The sequence below is a fragment of the Prorops nasuta genome, unplaced genomic scaffold, assembly GCF_024137725.1.
Source record: "Prorops nasuta isolate Cenicafe-Biocafe unplaced genomic scaffold, Cenicafe_Pnas_1.2 PNAS00010, whole genome shotgun sequence".
Taxonomy (NCBI): domain Eukaryota; kingdom Metazoa; phylum Arthropoda; class Insecta; order Hymenoptera; family Bethylidae; genus Prorops; species Prorops nasuta.
Genome location: NW_027116807.1, coordinates 3,464,533 through 3,483,588, shown reverse-complemented (window position 1 = coordinate 3,483,588; position 19,056 = coordinate 3,464,533). Strand labels below are relative to the sequence as shown.

Sequence of the window (19,056 nt, the reverse complement as noted above, 5' to 3'; positions counted from 1 at the left end):
CGTTGAAAAAACATGTTTTATCGATTATAGTGGGAAGATTCGAACGTGCAACGTGCGTCGGTCTATAATTTTGTCTTTGACGAGGCTCGATTGTACCTTATTAATGAATTGTTTGGCAGCTAGAGGTAGCAGGTTCTTTCATCGTTATCAAACGCCCCTCATTGTCCTTATGATTTGCACAAGCCGTGCAAGCTCATAGTCATGGCTCTCTCGACGCCATGGCACGCAAGAGCAGAGCAGCAGCAGGCCATAATGGCCCTTGACGGATGAGAAACAATGGCGCGCCTCTCCACTGGATAATGACGCTGAAAATTGTCAGTTTGTCGCGTCAAGGGCCGTACATAAGTCTGTAAATCACCATTCTCACGACTGCGCCACTTTATTATCGTCGAACGCGATGATGCCTTGCTCATTTTTTGTCCTTTTAAAGGACCCTTCTCTCCAGTCACTCTCCTCTCCGCGCGACAACACAATATAAGCCTCGTTGTGCTCTTTTAGTCACTCCCACTCTTTACGATCATTAAACAGTATTGCTTTGAAGCTAAATTGTAAATCCTCCGATAATGCGCGATTATAACCTTGGAGGAATCTCGTTATAATTGATTGCTTGGACGTTCCATCGTTGCTACGCGAAAAACCCAGTGATTTCGACATCTCTCGGTCTTTATAGCGGACGACAGGCGATGATTTAGCTGTGACAGCGAGAACGTAATTTGCCAAAGTAAATCTGGCGTTGTCCGGTCGCTTGGCAGGTCTAGTCGCTCGTTAGCTCGGTCGCTTCACCGCCTCTGAAACTCCAACGTCACGCGTGCGTTAATATATTACCGTGCGGTGTATCTCCAGCAGGTTCCTCTTCTCTTCATCTTCAAAACAAATAATAGCTTTGATTCGATTCTCCACTTATCATTATTCGCGTTTTATTCTCTCGAGCCTCCCTTCGTTTCGACCGAAATTGCACGAAGGGCGATTTTAGTCGAGGAACATTCATCTCTTTCTCGTTCGCGTGAAATGCGACTCGTTACCTATATATATATGTATGTATACGATTAAGGACGCGCGAGGAAACTTGCCTATCCCGGGGAATTTCAGTCGAGTCGCGTGAGTTGATCGATCGCGCTGTCCGTTTCTCCAGGAGTGTGTAACGCGTTCTGCACTATATATATATATATATATATATATATATATATATATAGTTGGAGGAGATGTTTACCAATGCGGGAAAAGAAAATCTATCCGGGGTAGCGCTCTCGCGTGGAGCCTTTGAAAGGTCGAGGTGCGAATCGATGAATAGGTCCGATCTCAAAGTGGTTCGAGCGATCGCATCTGTTGCTTTTACACTTTCGACAAAGGTCGTCATTTTCGTCATCTTCGTCGAGGGTGACGGGCGCGGACCTTACGGTTTTTCGGACGTTTCTCCTGTTTCCAATCGTTTCCTAACTGCAAATCCTCGTTCCACGATGTTGTTCCCTTCCCCCTCCCCACCAATCGCTCGGTTGTAAACCTTGAAGAGACTGAAATAAAAAACTACAAGATACATGGACTCGAATGTTGATAAAATTCAAACGTCTTTTGTTTTAATGTATAGGATAATACTTAACGTTTATTTTCCTTTTCTTTTACTTACAGTTTAGAATATTTATATATAGAATACTTCTGCTCCTCGTCATATAATACTCCAATAGTCGGTATATATATTTTTTAAATTTATCGTAACAATACAAATACAAAGAGATTACGCTTCGTACAACAACATCTCTCTATCTCTCTCTCTCTCTCTCTCTTCCCGAAACCAATTGGTACTTTCCTACAATTGGAAGCAACTGAAAAGAATGCGGGTCAATAATAAGAAAAAACAGTGTTTCTTGACGAATAAAAGTTTATGGATATAGCAGTATACACTAGGTAACGTGTAATTAAATTAAATTCCTCAGGAATATATTATTTTTCATTATACAGGGCTAAGATGTTCCAGCGAAGTAAAGAATTCGTAGAAATTTTCAAAGGTTCTCCAGAGAATTTTCCTCTATGGCGTTTTATCCAACAGATTCGCTCCTCCTTTCTCTCCTTTCGAGAAGCTCGCGAAGAGACGCGTGACGCAAGGTGACAGAGAGCTTACCAACCAAGTTTCGCCTCTGTTGCAAAAATGTGCGACGAACATCCTTAATGGACGTATCTATTTACAGTGATTATCGTCGCGCGCGCTTCGAACGATCACCGGAATCTACCGACACGCGTATCCCTCCCCCCCCCCCCCTTCTCCCTCAACATTGCTACAATCGACCCTGATGAATCCATCACCAAGATCGGAAAAACAAAGCAACGAGAAAAATATATTCAAAGCTTCCCAACGAAAATGATGGAGAATCGCTCGAAAGAATACAATAGCCTTGAAGAGGAAGCACCGAATTCAGCGCGAATTGATCAGAGAATCCGTAAATGCACGGCCACGCTCGTCGAAAAGTTTCTTCCCGCGCGACAAAACGTACCTCGATATACACTCGAGACCCCCAACGTTGGACATTTCCTTCTCCGCCATTGCTACACGGAAGAAAAATCTTACACTATTTACACGAAACATATTTACAAAGTTAAATAACTCCGGATGTATCGGATCTCGACGAGTGGTCGTTACTCCTCGGTATCGACGTGGCTCTTGCCCACTCCCACCACCGGTACCGATCCCACGCGAGACTATAAGCTGCTTCGTCAGGAATCCAACAGTTTTCCGCTACCATCCACACACACACACACACCCACACACACACACACACATGCGCACAAAGTCCTTGTTCCGGAACTCCCGAGGCCGGCTTAGTTTTGATGGAAAAATTACAAGATGGCGACGGTGCAGCGTTCTCCAGCTCCGAAAAACCCCAGCAGTGGCGAACGTTCGATTAGGAGGATCTTTGCTCCGCGATGATGTATCAAAGCTAGGCTCTGTCGGAGGGTCAGGGCATGACGGACAACGGACGTCGAAACGATTCATTTGATGGGGTCGGCGCGATTTGGTAAGCGGCGGCGCCGTACTGGCTGATCTGCGGGGCCAGGAGGCCGGCGCCGAAGAGGCCACCGGTAGCCTGCACGGCCCCCGGGTAGTAGGTGGAGAGGCTGGCGCCGGGACTCGCGGCCGAGGACGTCGAAGTGGAGCTGGCGCTGGAGGAGCCCTGCTCCGTCCTCTCCTGCTGTTTGTTTACGTCTGGCGAATCCGCGGCGGGCGACCTGGTGGCCCCCCCACCACCGCCTCCACCACCACTGCCCACCACGCTGCCTGGACTCGATTCCTCGTACAGTTTGTTCGGCTCGTAACTCGTTCTATTGTAGTCCGACATTACCGGTTTCTGGTCCATGTAGAACTTGGACTGCTCGAAATACGCCTTCGCCGAGTCCAAGTACGATCGGTCCAGATAGGACTTGGGGCTACTGTCCAGGTACTTCGGGTCCGAGTACATGCTCATGGCTAGAGTACTGGGCGGCATGTAGGCTGCTCGGTACTTGTCAGCCTCCATCGAGTACTTCATCGCGTCCATGGAACTCACCACCTGGAACACACGGAGAGAAATTGGATTGGTTGCTTTGTGTTATTCGAGTTGCGAGATCGCGCGCTTTTTTTTTTTCTTCTTTTAGTGGTTTTGCCGAAGTGTAAGATGGGGACCTTACCGGTTTGTTCTATCGTCAGGAGAGGCTCTTATACCGATGGAGGATATAAATTTCATTAGGAGAGTGTGACGCTGCCGAGGCCATTAAAGATTCCACGTTAAGCGTGAAAAAGAGATGAGTGGGAGAGGGCGCGCGCGCGCGCGCGTCTCTGTATGAGAGACAGAGAGAGAGAGAGAGAGCATATTCTCGATTCTATAATTCGTGAACGAGCTGACTCTGCGCGGGATCCTTTGTCGGATCGTTAAGCGGCTTTGTCCGAATGATTTACATCCCAGCAGTCTTAGGCCTTAGCCTCGCTCGTCTCTCTCCTACCGCTACGTCCAATTGATTACACCTCGGTTCCTTGCCTCGAAATCTCTCTCCTCTCTCCTCTCTCCTCTCTCCTCCTCCTCCTCCTCCTCCTCCTCCTCTTCGGAGCCACACTCGCGAATCCCACCCGTTAAGGATCGCTCGAGAGAGACTTGCATTCTCGCACCGTCGACTCTCAGGAATTTTACCCATTTTTATATTCGACCTTTGATATAATTTGCCAATATTCGCTCCTTATTACCACCGAGTGTCCAGAGAATTCCAAAGACAGTCGAGCTGATTTTTGTAAAAATAGGATATATTCTTTTCACACACACATATATATATATATAGATCTCTGTGTACATTGTCTTTGGATTTCTCTTTTCGCCACTCGAAGTACACACGTGGTACTAAAAGAATAGCTCTTTTGCCGATGGGAATGGGAGAGATTGGTGGGTTAGGGTATAGTACATTGTCCGTTTCGAACGAACCTCGTATGCGCAACGCTATATATATATATATATATATATCTTTCGAAGGTACGCGATAATTAAAAGTCTATGCGAGGGAGAATATATTGGGCTGGGGTGTTCAAGTTCACAGAAATCCGAACAGTGAAGAGTCAACTGCAGCAGCTTGTTCCACCCTGCGATTGATTCTTCGATGCAGAATTAAGTATATATATATATATATATAAACATCTGCTTCTGTCTGCTCGAAGAAATCAGCCGGAGTTTCATTGTTGCCCCAGCCAATGAAATCCAATCGTCCGAAGTATTCTAATCCAGGAAGCACGTTTTTATCATATATATAGATATAGAAGGTTTTTCGATAATAGATGCCAAAGCATCTCTCTCCCTCTCGTGGATGAGATCATTGCAGAGGCGATAAGGTGTGCAATTTGGTTCGCCCGGAGAAAGGAAAAACACACTTTGCTTCGACAATTTCGAGCGAAATTTCTGCATCCTGGGAGCTGGACGGTGAATGCCATGTGGGAGGTGGGTTCCTTTGGCGGATAATGGGGTTTTGTGCGTGCGTCGAAAACATTCTAGGGCGGGACAAATCGGGGTGGCTCTGTCACTCGTTCAATCGGCTTCGTTCGATAATTGAACTCAGCATTGTGTACCAGAGCAACATAGAGCAGGCACTAACCTACCGCGTCTCTCTCCCGTACGTTTCTGTGTTGGTGCACCAGCAGCCACGTTCTACCATCGTACATCAGCACTATATATTTATATATATATATATATATACAACCAAATATTTAACAAAGCTCTAAAATAGTGGGAGACGACCATTAAATGCTTCTCTTAAGATTCTATATATACTTGTGTCGACTTTGATAATTTGTACTTGTGAATAAATTAACGTAGCATTCATATATATATATATATATATATATATATATAGAGAGAGAGAGAGAGAGAGAGAGAGAGGGTTCTCTCTTCAACGTCGTTTAAAAGCGTGATTCCTCGAATAATGATTGGATAATAGTGTTAATTCCGCTTGTATACACATACCAATAGGTTTGTTTGGACATTTTTTTTTTCGTGGAGGGAACGAGGTTTCGAGGAGCGTTGTTTTGTTAGAGGGGGAGGGAGGATTTTTCTTACCTGCGCAGGTGCCGCTAGACCGGCCGACATCGCCGCCGCCGACTGCTGAGCCGCTGCGGCCGCTGCAGCAGCCATGCTAGCCGCGGACAGTGATCCGTAGGCCGCTGCCGGATTGTAGTAAGATCCCATACCAGCTTGACTCATGCTACCAGCCATTCCTGAAACAGCACACAGATATTTCTTTCTCCTTCGTATAAACCTTTTCTCGCACTAAATCAGCCAATAAGCTATTATGGCATACACAACGGACGGACAGAGGGTTGGGCTTAACTTAACGACGTCTCGAGAGACTCCTTCGTGCGGTAGTGCCGCGCGATGATCGATCAAAGAGATTTGCCTATTGTAGCGAATTTTCTTTTCAACCTAACAAATGCTGAAAAAGGCTTATCGATCGTGGACATGGAGAGAAGAGAATCGTCGTACGGACGTGTGTGGGAAGAACGAGCCAAGGAAATTCTGTGGACAGCGGGATATAAACACGTGTGTATATATATATATATATATAGATTGGACGGAAGGTGGGGGTAAAAAAGAAGACGATTGGCACCGAGTTTCTCGAGATTTATGATTCTTCTTGGTCAAAAGAGCGTCGTAAGCGATAATTGTATGGTTTTTCCTGGGAACAAATACAGGTCTATTTTTAATGTTTTTTTGTTTCTCTTCAGGAACTTGGTTATTCTTTGTACAGGAGACTAAGCGTCGAGAATTGACGAAATTGCACGCAGACGCGCGCAGTGTTTGTTGACTCGACGCAACGCGAATGCACTTTTAATTACGTGGCATCTGTCGATTTTAATCGATGCACGACTTATATCTATCGGGGAAAGGGAGAGAGAGAAGTAGTTTCTCTCCCTGCGCGGGAGATTACAGGAACAGATGTCGAAGTGAATTCGAGTCGCGTGTATGGCCGCGAACCCCTCGGTTTACACAGATTTGTTTGACATTCCGAATCCCCGCGCTCTCTTCTCATTGTTTTCGCAGCTCCTACCGGATTACGTAATTTTGAATATTTCTGCCACGTTTGCGCTACACGGAGCACGGACAGAGAGAAGGCCAGAGCGCGATTTTCATTGTATTTGGTATAAATGTACAGGGTCCGTCAGTCGAAACGCCCCGAAGCACAGATGCAAGAAGATGCGTATCTCTCTCTCTCTCTCTCTCTCTCCAACTGTTGGAAAATTGTGAAAATTTCGTTTCGAACCTTTTGAAACGCTGATATATAGCGCAACGTTTCGAAAAAGTGTCCTGCTGAAATTTTGCAAGTTTATCCTATGTCCTAAGCCACGCCCCTTTGCATCCGCGCTTTAGGCGTTTCGACCGTTGGACCCTGTATACCTTGCGAGGTTTGAGCGAAGAATAACGAGGTCGAAATATTCAAGGAAATGTTGAAATAATTGCCTGGGGCGCGGGAGGAATGGTCGGGTTGCTTCGCAAGCTGTTCGTTTGACGGTAAGGCAAGAATTCATTGGCAGTGTGCACGCGAGAGCATAAACATGTCGCTGCCTCATTTATTTATCGAATTGTCTTTTGGTTAGCCCGTGGCATTAAACACGGTATAACTCTGCTGCTGGCTCAACGAGGTCTGGTTACGCCCGAGGTCTTTTACCGGAAACACGTAAGTTCACGAGCTAATCGCATTTGGGAATGAAATTCATCATTGAGCACGAGACTTACGCTCGCCTTAAAAAAAAGACGCAGTCGCCTCGCAATATTTCAGCTCGCAACATGGGCAAGGTAAATCCGAGAGTCTTGCTTAATCTGCCTTGGAGCGTACATTTCTCACGTGCGTGTCTTCGTGAAATATACCGGGACTCTACGATCACCGTTTTATATACGTATATACATATATCTAGGTAATAAACTGTGCTTTGCAACATTTTTTCCAAAATACTTGTACTTTTACAGCGATTAATTAATTTATCGTCTTTCGCTTGCCGAAGTATCGAAACAACTGGAGCGAGACGAACGTTTATATATACTTAGTACGCTCGCTTCAGATTATTCGGCAAAATCCGTTTAACGATTTCCGGTTTGGTTTGCGAGCAGCGATCTTGCAAGATCCGGGGGCACCGGAATGTACAATGGATTCTGAAGTGGGGAAGGAGAGGGGGAGGGGGGGGGAGCACACGTTTCAGTTTTAAGCCGATAATTTATCCTTACCACCCACGCGCTGGTCCGATACGCGTGCCGCTACACCGTGCGTACTGCATGGCCGCGGACGAATAAAGAGCTATTCGGGATCCTATTTTCAAAACCACTGCGCACATGGGCGTGGCTACAGGAATATTTTATATATATATATATATATATTTATAGAGTTAGTTTATTGGGAACACCGTTTCTCGGCCATAAATTGCAGCCAAACGCCTAATTAATTAGTCGCTTGGATTCGTCGAGCAGAAGCGTCTATAACGCAAACCGAAACTACGTCTATCCCGGTGGAGGAGTATGGCAGCAGCCGGTGCACATTTTCCAGAGGAATTCTCGTCGAAACTCGAGTACGATTGGCACGAATATTTGGATTCAAACTGCAACGTCTCGAAAGCCACCGGAGCGATTTTAACGAGACTTTTAGAGATTTCAGAAAGAGGAACAAGACTGAAAATTTCGACCCTCGAGGTGCGGTCGTTTCTCTGTAAAACCCGCGTATATATATATATATACGTTCGGCGGAAGGCCGTGCACAGATGCGACGAACGCATCTTCGTTAAAATGCAACTCGAATTTTTAACGCAAGTGTTTCGACCGACTGTTTGTACAAGTGTGCATAACTACACTATTATCAAGCAACGCGGTGTCTGGATGCACAATAAAAAAGAAATAGACACGTAGCACCGTTTGTTTCGCTTCGACAAAGAGTTGGCTCGTCGCTGAATGACGGAAGGGAGGGGGGGAGGGGGGGGGGGGTAGTGGTGCTGGCGGTGTCGGTGGACGAAAGAAAATAGCGGAAAAGACAAATGGCAAAAGGCAGGAGAAGAAACTGACAAAAGGAGAGAGAAAAAAATCAACTGACCCGTTGAGTCTACAGCAGGACTCGCACACGTATATACAAATATATGCCATTGTACGTGCTCGTTTCAGACGAGGAGATAAGGATTGTTGAAAATACCATAAAATGGATGGTTTATCCGTCGCGATCCTTACCCGCTCTGAGCGCGTCCATTGGTACGCTAGGATACGGGATGCTGTAAGGATAGCCTTCCTTTCGCAAGGTTTTCGGTTTTCTTCTGGGTCTGTATTTGTAGTCCGGATGCTCCTTCATATGCAGGGCCCTCAGTCTCTTAGCCTCGTCGATGAACGGTCTTTTCGCGTCTTCCGTCAAAAGTTTCCATTCTGCTCCTGTAATAAGGCAGGAAAAATGACTAATTAGATTCGTGTTGCAGTGAAGAGCGTGTGTGCGATCGGGGGGGGGGGGTGTAAATTATAGAGAGAAATTAAGTTTGCGCTTCGTAACCTGTCGGAGCGTTGTCTGGCGCTGGTTACTGTTCGGGACTTTGTAAAGCAGCGTTAGGCACTTGGATAACGCGTCGCGTCGGATCAATGAGTATAAAAGGTATTGAGCGTCCTCTCTGTTTACTCGTTGAACGGCCGGGTGCGCCAGCGGTGCTGGTGCGCCGGCGGTGTTATAGTTGATTTATCGACAAGAGCCAGTGTCACGCATTGTTTCAATGGACATTGATCATTATTTCTCCCCTCCCCTCCCCTCTTTCTGTCCAAATCTTTTTTTCCGTCAACCAAATCATCCCCGAAATGCTGCGTTTTGGAAGAGTCTCTGGGCGTAGCGAAGATTTCTATCAATTTTGCTGAAGAAAAGCTTCGTGATTCCTGTAGTGAAGCAAGATTCCAATCTTGATGAAATTGTTTTGATAAACTTTGTTGATCGTTGCACGAAAATAGTTATCGTTCTCGTAAGTGCAGATGTATAATACTTGGTAAGGAGAATTGACTATAGTTTTTATATAAAGATAATTTACTTCCAAGAAAATACTCGGTTTGGATTGTTTACATCGATCAACATTTGTTCCATTTTGTCTCGGAGCCAAACGAGCCTCTGCAGTATTGTTAGAAGAGGCTCTTGAACCTTATTGGGAAATTTATAAAGTTTTCTCGAATCTACAGAATCCTTGCAATTAAACAAAACTACAAAATAAGACAATTTAACTCGAAAGATAAATAGAATCGATGCATATAAAACGAAAAAATACGAGAACATATCAATAAACTATTTTCTGTAAATTACAGCAACGTCACAAATGAAATAAAATTGCCCAAAGGTACAAGGCTGACACTAATAACACAACTCGTAATAATAGATTCCTCGAAAAAAAAAAAGAATGTGAAAATTGAGGAAGAAGGTTGACGGTACTCTGGAGCGATAATAAATACTTTTTTCACCTCTCCATTCTGTTTGGTGCTTTTGGCAAGCAGCTGGTACCGTACGTCGACCGATCTTAAAGCACAATGGCGCCTGCTTTTCAGTCCTTTCGTCCTTGGACAATGGCGTTTATTTAACATCGTTTAAAAGTACAAAGCCTGTTAATTAATGGACGAAGGCGGAGAGAGGTAGCGGCGCTCGGAAGAAGCAATGGGCTAGCGAGCTTGTGCTGCTCTACCAGCCATTTCAAAGAACTCGCTCGCTCGCTCGCTCGCCCGTTGCTGGTTACTGCGCGATATCGCAAGCTCGACACCTACAACTTTTCTTCATCTTCCTCTTCGTCATCTTATTTTCCATTTATTTGCCCTTATCCCGCCATTATTTCTATTTTCCTCCGAGATCGTCCACGAAAGAATAAAAGTGTAGCGAGTATATATATATATATATATATATATATATATAAGAGTGTGTGCGTGTGCCAAAATCATCGATCGCGGATCTTCCATCGAAATTTGCCATTTACCATTGTTACCGAAGGAGAGGGACTTTGTAGAGTTGGGAGGGTAAAAGCTACCGAGTCTCGTGTATACATATATATATATATATAAGAGAAAATAAAAGAGTGATACGAGAGAAAACTGAAGAAAGCTTTCGAGTCTCGCAGCACTTTACAATACGTCGGTATGGGGACGATCATTTTTAATCACGCATGTTAGAAAAAAGGGAAGGAGACCGAGTGAGGGGTTAGGAGAGGTAGTGCGCCTCTCTTTGCTACACACACACCAACACCGGAGCATTTTACACCCCACCGGGGCCCGGCCAACCCTTTGTCGCGATGAAACTATTGTTTCTCCTCTGCTATGATATCTCTCAGTGTTAGAATCATCCTCGATTGTTTTCCTTGACGAATCTTAAATACCACTGTCATCGCGCGATTCAGATTTTATTTCAGCGCGCGAATAAGGGGCAAACACGGTTCCACTCTTGCAGAATTTTCCTCGACCGTACCGTAGGTTTTCTCATTATCGGGAAACTCGCTGGCGAGGGAGTTAATTCGTGGAGAACGTTTTGATGGGTTTTCAGAGGAGAGTTGGAGATGGGGGTAGAAGGATAAAAGATCGGGAGGAAGGATTAAAGAGGCGAAGGCAGCGCGCGCGCGAGGTCTCTTTGGTCTTGGAAGGACGCGTTTCGGCTTTTCGTTCTTCTTTGGACGAGCGCGTGTCAGAGTCTCTTCTTTGCTCGCGCGAAAGAAGCTGGAAGAGAGCTGCTTTTGGCAAGCGGCAGAAATACTTCATCACGATGAAAGCTTTGCTCGCTGTCTTCTCTCTCTCTCTCTCTCACTCTACTCCTTCCGAGCCCTCGCTCATACGCACCACATATTTGCCCGTTAATCTCCTACCCCTTGGAAACCCCCTTCTTCTTTACTGCTTCGTTTCCACCCCCCTCCTCCTGCCCGTCGACTCTCTTCTTCTCCTACTGCTCCTCCTCACAGACCTCTTTGTAAACCACCTCTCTCACTCTACTCTTCTTTCACTCCTGTCTCACGCGACTATACGCGTTCCACGACAATTTCACAGAGTATTCGCGCATGCATTTTTACGAGAAGGGACAATGCGCGACCGAGGTATTTCAGATGATGGGCGAGAAAATACGAACAGAGCGCACTATTCTCCTGGAAAAAGGAGAAAGAAGAAAATTGCAAGAATCGATGCAAAAACTGTGGCTTCACCGGGACACTTTCCTCTCTCTCTCTCTCTCTCTCTTTCTCTCTGCTGTACACAACGTCAAATCCAAAGTGTTTTTGCCTTCTTTGCAGACTTTTTAAAGAGATTGCATTCAAAGCTTTTCTCTCGGGCAATGCAGCTTCTTACTGCGCGCACTATTTACTGCTTAGGGTTTCGTGTTTCACGCACACACCGGGATAATTGATTGGTTTCCGGAGGAGGAGGAAGGTGTGCAGCGGACGGAGAACGATGGTATCATCGCGATGACGTATGTGGTAGATGAAGAGTCTTGTACAGCAGAGGATAATTGTTTCGCGTCGAGACACTGTCCTCCGTCTCTCGAGGCAGAGGAGAAAAAAAAATATTGAATAAAAACATTCAAACCACGCGCGTGTGTTATTTTTATCCACGAGAGTCCGAAGATGGCACACCGCAACCTCTGGTGCGTTTCCCGCGTTGAAGGTCGTCGCGGAAGTACGGATAGGAGGAAAACAGAGGAAAAACAATCCCTGGCCCCGATCCTCGGCAATTTTCCTCTTGAAAATATTCAATGGAAATTCTCCACCGAATTATCACGATCCTCCAATCGCTCTTTCCTTCCACTCGTTCTCCAGGAAGCAAATGAAAGAACCGAACGGTGAAATATCGAAAGTTTGTCCTCGGGATGAAAAGTGGGAGCACTCTTTAAATATAATAAGAGTTCCTGTACACCGAACTCGATATAAAGCGTTGTTTTTCTTAACGATCCTTGTTCTATCGGAATTCGAAAGAATATATACTGTAGATAGAAATGAGTAAAGAATAATTGAAACTTACCGAGTCTCTTAGAGATTTCACTGTTGTGCATTTTTGGATTTTCCTGGGCAATCTTCCGTCGTTGCATTCGGGACCAAACCATGAAAGCGTTCATTGGTCGTTTGATATGGTCCACTTGCATCTTCTTGCCAGCGGAACCTAGAGGACTGCCGAGGCTAACCCCCATGGGACCAACCCCGGCGCTGCCCGGCGGCGACGTACCCGACATACCCTGCATGCCGCGCAAGGTCTCCGTAAAGGCGCCGTCGCACATGTTGCCGCCGGCTCTGTAATTAAGCGCACACTAACCAATTAGCCAAACTCGCTCTTACAATCGTATCCCGCGCTCAATGATACGCCCGAGTACCGTAATTCTATCACCTACCCGTGGCCCTAGGCTTCTTTAAGCGGAAACGGTAACAAGAGCTTTTACCAAACACATTATATATATATATATATATATATATATATATGTCCCGTGTGTGAGCAGACTGGAAATTGTTAAATTCCACGAGCAAATTAATCTTATCCTTTTCTCCCGTTCCGAGCCATATCATCCAATCCGAGAACACGTTTTGCACGAGAGAGTGAGAGAGAGAGAGGGGGAGAGTTGGGCTCTCAGCTACCATCCACCCTAAATGTCACCCCAGAGCCGAGGGTGCGTATAACGACTAACTTTCCACCCCACGCCACCTCTTAATATTTTCGCCTATTCTATCTTTACTCTCGAACTAACACAATTACCGCGCGGATCTCCTTGAGCATTCATTAAAAAAGGAACCTGTAGTGGTCGAGGGAGCAATGCGGGGTGGTAGTTACGATTTTGTAGGGTTAGAATCAGCCCCGCAAAGAAACCCACCCTCGAGTGTCATTCAGAGAGGATTAATAGATACGTCGTTGGTTTGCAGTGGATGTTAAAGAGAGAGAGAGAGAGAGAGAGAGAGAGAGAGTGGCATAACCACACACAGCATATAGTCGGCAAGAAGGGGAGGGGGGAGTCGAGAAGGATGCTCGTGGTTGGGGAAATCTCTCGACGGAGAGAAAATGCTGGAAGTAATGACTGTTGACAAGGAGGGTGGGATTAGGAAGTGCTAATTGATTGTTTGGATCTCGTAGCAATCTCTACACAGCCCCAATACCGTACACGATACGCATTCACGCACCCACCCATTAATCCGAATCTACCAGAATACTTCAATTACTATATAAGCTTCGATCGATCTCATAAATACGCTCCTCCTCCTCCTCCCAATTTCCAACAATTCACCACGAACCTCATAAAGTGACCGGCGGCCCGTTGGTGCAAATCCAGCTCAATTTTGTCAGTTTGATGGAGACTTTCGTCTCTCCGCCTGGTTATCGAGATAAAACGATTGGTAGCAATGATAAGAACTACGATGATGAGTCACTGCACTTGGAAAGGTCGTTGACAATATTCGGTCCGTTTAGTCCGGCACTTTCACAACGCGTAAGAAAACACCTGGGGATTCGTAATTTAGCTCGAACGTCGAGACGGGAAGGTGAAACGCGCGTTCCCTGAAGAGAGAACTCTGATCAACGACACACACACACAGCGATTTCTTCGTCCTTGGCAGAAAATGTTGTGGCAATGCGCGCGTAGAAACGAGAACGGATTGGAGGAGCACGGACTCTCTCGAAGAGAGTCGAGAGTCGAGCTACGAACCGAGCAGGCAGCAGCTCTCTAACTGTAGTAGAGGGAAACCAGAAAGATTCCCCTACCACCTTCCAGAACGTCGAGCTGTAACCCCCAGGCGCTCTCTCGGAGGTAGAGGGAAACTCGTCGAGTCTCCCGGTACCAATAGCCACGCATCGGGGGCGGTACCTTGGCTGCGATAGGGGGAACCTCTTCACTTCCGATTGGCCCAACTCGCTCGCTCGTCGATACCGAGGCTGGCCAAAAATTTTAACCTCTCTTCCTTCTGCGTGCCCGTCGCGTGCTTCCCCGATATCCCTCTGTATTTGCGCACAACACACACACACACACACACACACACACACACATACGTGCAACCATTCCCTTTTTCCTCATCATGCTGCAGCAACTCCTCCTTCTTCCGCCTCTTCTTCCATTTCCATCCATACAAATCCCAGATTCTGGTACACCAATGTTTCTGACACTTCCAAGCCTATTCCTTCGTCGAATTAATATAATTTCAAGGTGACCTTCCAGTCGAACGTCTTCGGCTCTTGTATCGCGATAATCTCTCGGGGATGTAACATCGGGCAGAGTTTCCGTCTATACATATATGTATATAAAAGTAGAAAAGAGTGTAGAGAGGGATGGGTGGAATCGCGAGTGTGAGAATAGAAGGAAGGCTCCGTACTCCCACTTTCCAGGAGCATCGTCACCATTACACCACCTGTACCAACAGTTACGGCCCAAAAGTAGTGGGGACGGGTATGGAGAAGGAGGGATGGGAGGGGGAGGGGGGATCAAGATGGTATTACCGAGTCGAATTCGAGCGAGCGTTGTCGAGGATGGAAATATATAAGAAAGCGACTTCCCTCGGACTCTATCCCTACCCCGTTGCTGGTCACAGTGGTCACTGGTCATCGCTTTACAAGCAACATCTTGCAGTCTCTTTCTCCATTCTCGCTCTTCTAGCATCAGTAGCATCTCTTCCTCATCTTTGTACCCTTCCCTGTATACCTTTAATACGACCCACCCACTAACCACGACGCAGTACATGCCTCCCGTCGGCGTCTTTGTACCTTCGACACATACGTGTTTTATGTATATATATATATATATATATATGTACACCAGCTAGGATCGTAGTGTGCACTGTACACGCTATAACTAATAGTTGCGAGAGTCGGTAGCACAGAGAGAGAGAGAGAGAGAGAGAGCATTGTAGTACTCGCGCTCTACAGGATCGCTGCGATGCAGCCTATTCTCCCTGTACAAAATGGTACAGACCGCCCCCTCCCACTTTTACTCCTCCCCCTACAGGGTCCAGCAACGTTTCGTGCTCTTGTCCACCTAGCATCACCTGTAACGCGATTCTTTTCATCCAGCACCTACGTAATTCCTGGAAATCGCTTCGCAGTGGATTTTGCTGTACTTGTACATTACAATAACTGTATATATGTTACATTGTGTAATATATAGTACACGCACCACTTGGGGACATAGAAATAATAATTAGTGAAATCTCTCTAGTGATTACCTACTCCGAGAGAGACTCTGGGGAATATTGATGGTAATGGCGTTAGGCAGTGGCACCAGTTACAAAAGAATGAAGAGCGCGTTAGTGTTTATGGAATACTCGAATCTATCCCCCTTTGACTCATCGATCGCCTCTTGTTTATTCCCCAGGGCCAATGAGGAGGGTGCATAGCAAAAAGGGACGAGATGCTCCATTCGATATATATATATATATATATATATATAGCACTATTATCAACGCGCGTAATTTTTACAATGATGCGTATAGTTGCTGCTCTTGTTTTTCCACCTTTATGTTTGAAATCGGACGAAAGTTTTTAATGAGCTCCATCGCTGCGTATTATAAATGGATAGAAGGTTGATATACTGCTGTTGTGTGTACACGGACGTGTAGTATGCATGTATATGTAATACGTGTAACGCGCGATGCGGTCTTACAGAATTATCCCTTTCTGCTCACGTATACTGTTACAACCGCTATATACACGCATACTACAAAGCATATGCACCGGGAACACGTGCTACGAGTCTCGTGTCAGTTGAAAGGCAGTGCTTCGACATTGTTACACGCGTCCTCTGTGTATGTGTGTGTGTGTGTGTGTGTGTATGAATATCTAATGCAGCAGTAGCCCATCGACAATTAAATTCGGTCAATATGTTTTGTTTCGAGGGCCGAGCGGTGCTGTATAGGGCTTCGTCCCGACGCATCCAAAGGGATAAAATCACCCTCTTACTACAGACACTCTCTCGTTATTCAATAACGCCCCAAGTGTAAATCTTTTTACTGCGTGTGTTTGTCGTATTGTATACATGCTGCGGATACATTATATATCACACAGGCATCGACATACAAATTCTTATTTCCTCGCTTACAATTATTTAATCCCAGTAAAAATTCGTGTAAAAAGTTGTTTTTACAAAAATTACGACCGTAGTTGTAGAAATTCAATTCTTTACTTTTTACAATAAAATTGCAATGTTATTTTAACAAAAATGATTTTACAGCGTTTCGGAATCTATCTTTTTCGCTAATAAATTCCTCAACGTCGATCACTTAAATTGAGACCAATTAAATGTTAATAATTTGTTTAAAAAAAGTTTATTATTTGCAAGATCAACCATCGAAGAGATCCATCGAAATTAAAATATTCTGTATAATCTGAAAAGCGTATACAAGCGATAAAACTATTCTGCAGGATAGACATTGACAGGTGGCAATATTAACTACCTGCCGCGACATCTTAATACACTAATGAATCCACCGGTTGAGTATTTTCTCAGTGATTCTCATCGTGGTTAGGATAGGCTACGGGTGCACCAGGAGATCTTCATAAATAATAATAGCTGGTACAGGCTTACAGAGAGAGAGAGAGAGAGAGAGAGAGAGAGAGAGAGAGAGAAAGGACTCTGTCAAGCAGCAGGAGCGATATATCATAGTTAGAGGAAAGGTAATTTTCCTAGAACGGCCAGGACAGCTCTCGCAGCGGGGTTTGCTTACGTGAAAAACCTCGTTAAGGAAAGCAAGAAGGTGGAGGCGGGTGCCCCCCTCGTGTTCTCGAGAAACCATTGTGCGGTCACGCGCGATGCAGGTACATTGACAATTCGCATTACGAGGTTTAAACAGGCCGAGCCTGCGGGACTGTGCAGCCAGCAGCAGCATCCAGTGCTGCTGGCTGCACAGGTAAAGAGGCTCGGTCCGAGTGGCGTTATATAGGTGGGGACAAGCGTGTCATTCCTCAGCATTGTTTAGCCTTGATTCCAATGGAAAGCAAGCTGTTTGTGCTGCTGATGGTCGAGAGACTGTTGGAACAATCGGCAGCCACCAGTCTCTGCAGCAGGTCAGCAACTGAAGAGTGGGGGAGGGGGAGGGGGGGGGGGGAGAAAACTAGCAGGTCTGAATTCGATTCGGTATGCACGGAGTTGTACGTTATTTTCTCATTCTGACCGAGAGAAAAGTTTCCACCGGTCAACCTGCCAAAACTAACCATCAAACTCAGCTATATATATATATATATATGTGTGTATAGGTGAAGGGCCGTTAGGGTTACGGTAAAAGGGCGTGCGCGCGATCGTCTGTTCCTCGATTTATCGTTGTATCTATATATATATATATATAGTATATACCCTTGTCTTGGTCGTTTTGGAGTTTTCCGGCAGACCGGCGACGAGCAGGTGTCGCGGCGAAATTCACAATGACCACAATAGCAACGTTCGACCATTGCTAAAACTTTACGATTCGAGAGAAAGGGGGGGGGGGAGGTCCTTGAAATTGTCCACGCTCAGCGGGCATTCCTCGATATTTCACTACCGCGCTTATGCGAAGCATATTCGTAACAGTCGAGGAGCAGCGTAAACCGATCGGGATAAGCCTAATCGAAGCAATGGTGTATAGCTTTATTTTTCGCTTTGGGACCACACTGGCATTCTTGTGGCGAACGCTCGTTGTACGGGAGGCTTCCGGAGGTTCGGCAAGCCGTAAGTAATTATTAATAAAGGAGCGACAAATCCTGCTAAGAACCAGCAAACTGTGCGGAGAGCCACGCTTCGAAGCACCAAAGCTCCGTCTAATATTCTTTTCCAAAAGAGCTTCCCACCAATTTTCTCCATGGATCATCATCTTACCGCTTGTTTACACGGGATTTTACACCTCTTCCCTCCCTGCGTCCCTCTCGTTTCGAACAATCTTCAGTATACAATATATCAACGCTTCAAATTGCACGAGAAACGTATTATTAAGCTAAGATACGGTTCTATTAGAATTGTTTCGAACGCAAAGAATCGAGTGACATTTATTCAAACCCTATAGAAATAAATTTGTTTATCTATATATATATAACGATTAGTGTGCAAAATTAATGAGGGAAAAAAGGACATGCAGAGTTTGACAGAAGGGGTCGAGTTAGATTCACTCGTTGTCAGTTGTAATATAAGAGACTCGGTCTCTCGCAGGACCCTCGTGAAGCGAGATGGATCATCCGCCACCTACTTACATCCGAATTTGCACCTACAATAGATCGATCGGTTGTCCGTGAGCGGGAACAAGGCCAATTGTGCAGGCTCACTGATCGTGCGCGCACCTTTCAGTAAAGAGCGTTTCAATCAAAGGAATCACCAGTCCGGAAAAAACTGTCGCTATTCAGGAACCTTCCTGCAATTAATTCTTTGCGGGGAATCCTCTTCAGGATGATCGTTGGACCGCGAGGCACTTATTGGTCATCATCATCGTGTTGGAGTGTAGAGCCGAGAGAGCGGCCTCTGTGTTGAAGGAGAAAATATGCAAACCAACCACGTGTATGCTATATATCTGTATGAAAAAAAACTATATATATAGAACGTTGTTGAGAGAAAAGAAGGAAATCAATTGGACTCTATTAGCCGTACCACGTCGATCCGAGTTGAGAAATCTCGCAC

At 45.6% G+C, this 19,056-nt stretch overlaps 1 protein-coding gene across 1 annotated transcript; it reads right to left on the bottom strand.

Moving 5' to 3' along the window:
* Positions 1 to 2,264: 2,264 nt before the first annotated feature.
* LOC136776745 (transcription factor Sox-19b-like) lies at positions 2,265 to 14,125 on the bottom strand. Its single transcript, XM_066732556.1, has 5 exons — positions 13,730 to 14,125; positions 12,477 to 12,742; positions 8,706 to 8,900; positions 5,562 to 5,719; positions 2,265 to 3,539 (listed from the first exon to the last, which is right to left on the bottom strand). Exons 1-5 carry the CDS (start codon positions 13,732 to 13,734, stop codon positions 2,949 to 2,951), a joined length of 1,215 nt encoding a protein of 404 aa, XP_066588653.1. The 5' UTR covers positions 13,735 to 14,125; the 3' UTR covers positions 2,265 to 2,948.
* Positions 14,126 to 19,056: the final 4,931 nt, after the last annotated feature.

Excerpts from the sequence above, each read along its gene's own strand:
- LOC136776745 (XM_066732556.1), bottom strand. Across the intron at positions 5,720-8,705 it reads AATGGACGCGCTCAGAGCGG|GAATGGCTGGTAGCATGAGT; the intron begins GTAAGGATCGCG and ends GTGCTGTTTCAG. Across the intron at positions 3,540-5,561 it reads GTCTAGCGGCACCTGCGCAG|GTGGTGAGTTCCATGGACGC; the intron begins GTAAGAAAAATC and ends CGTGTGTTCCAG.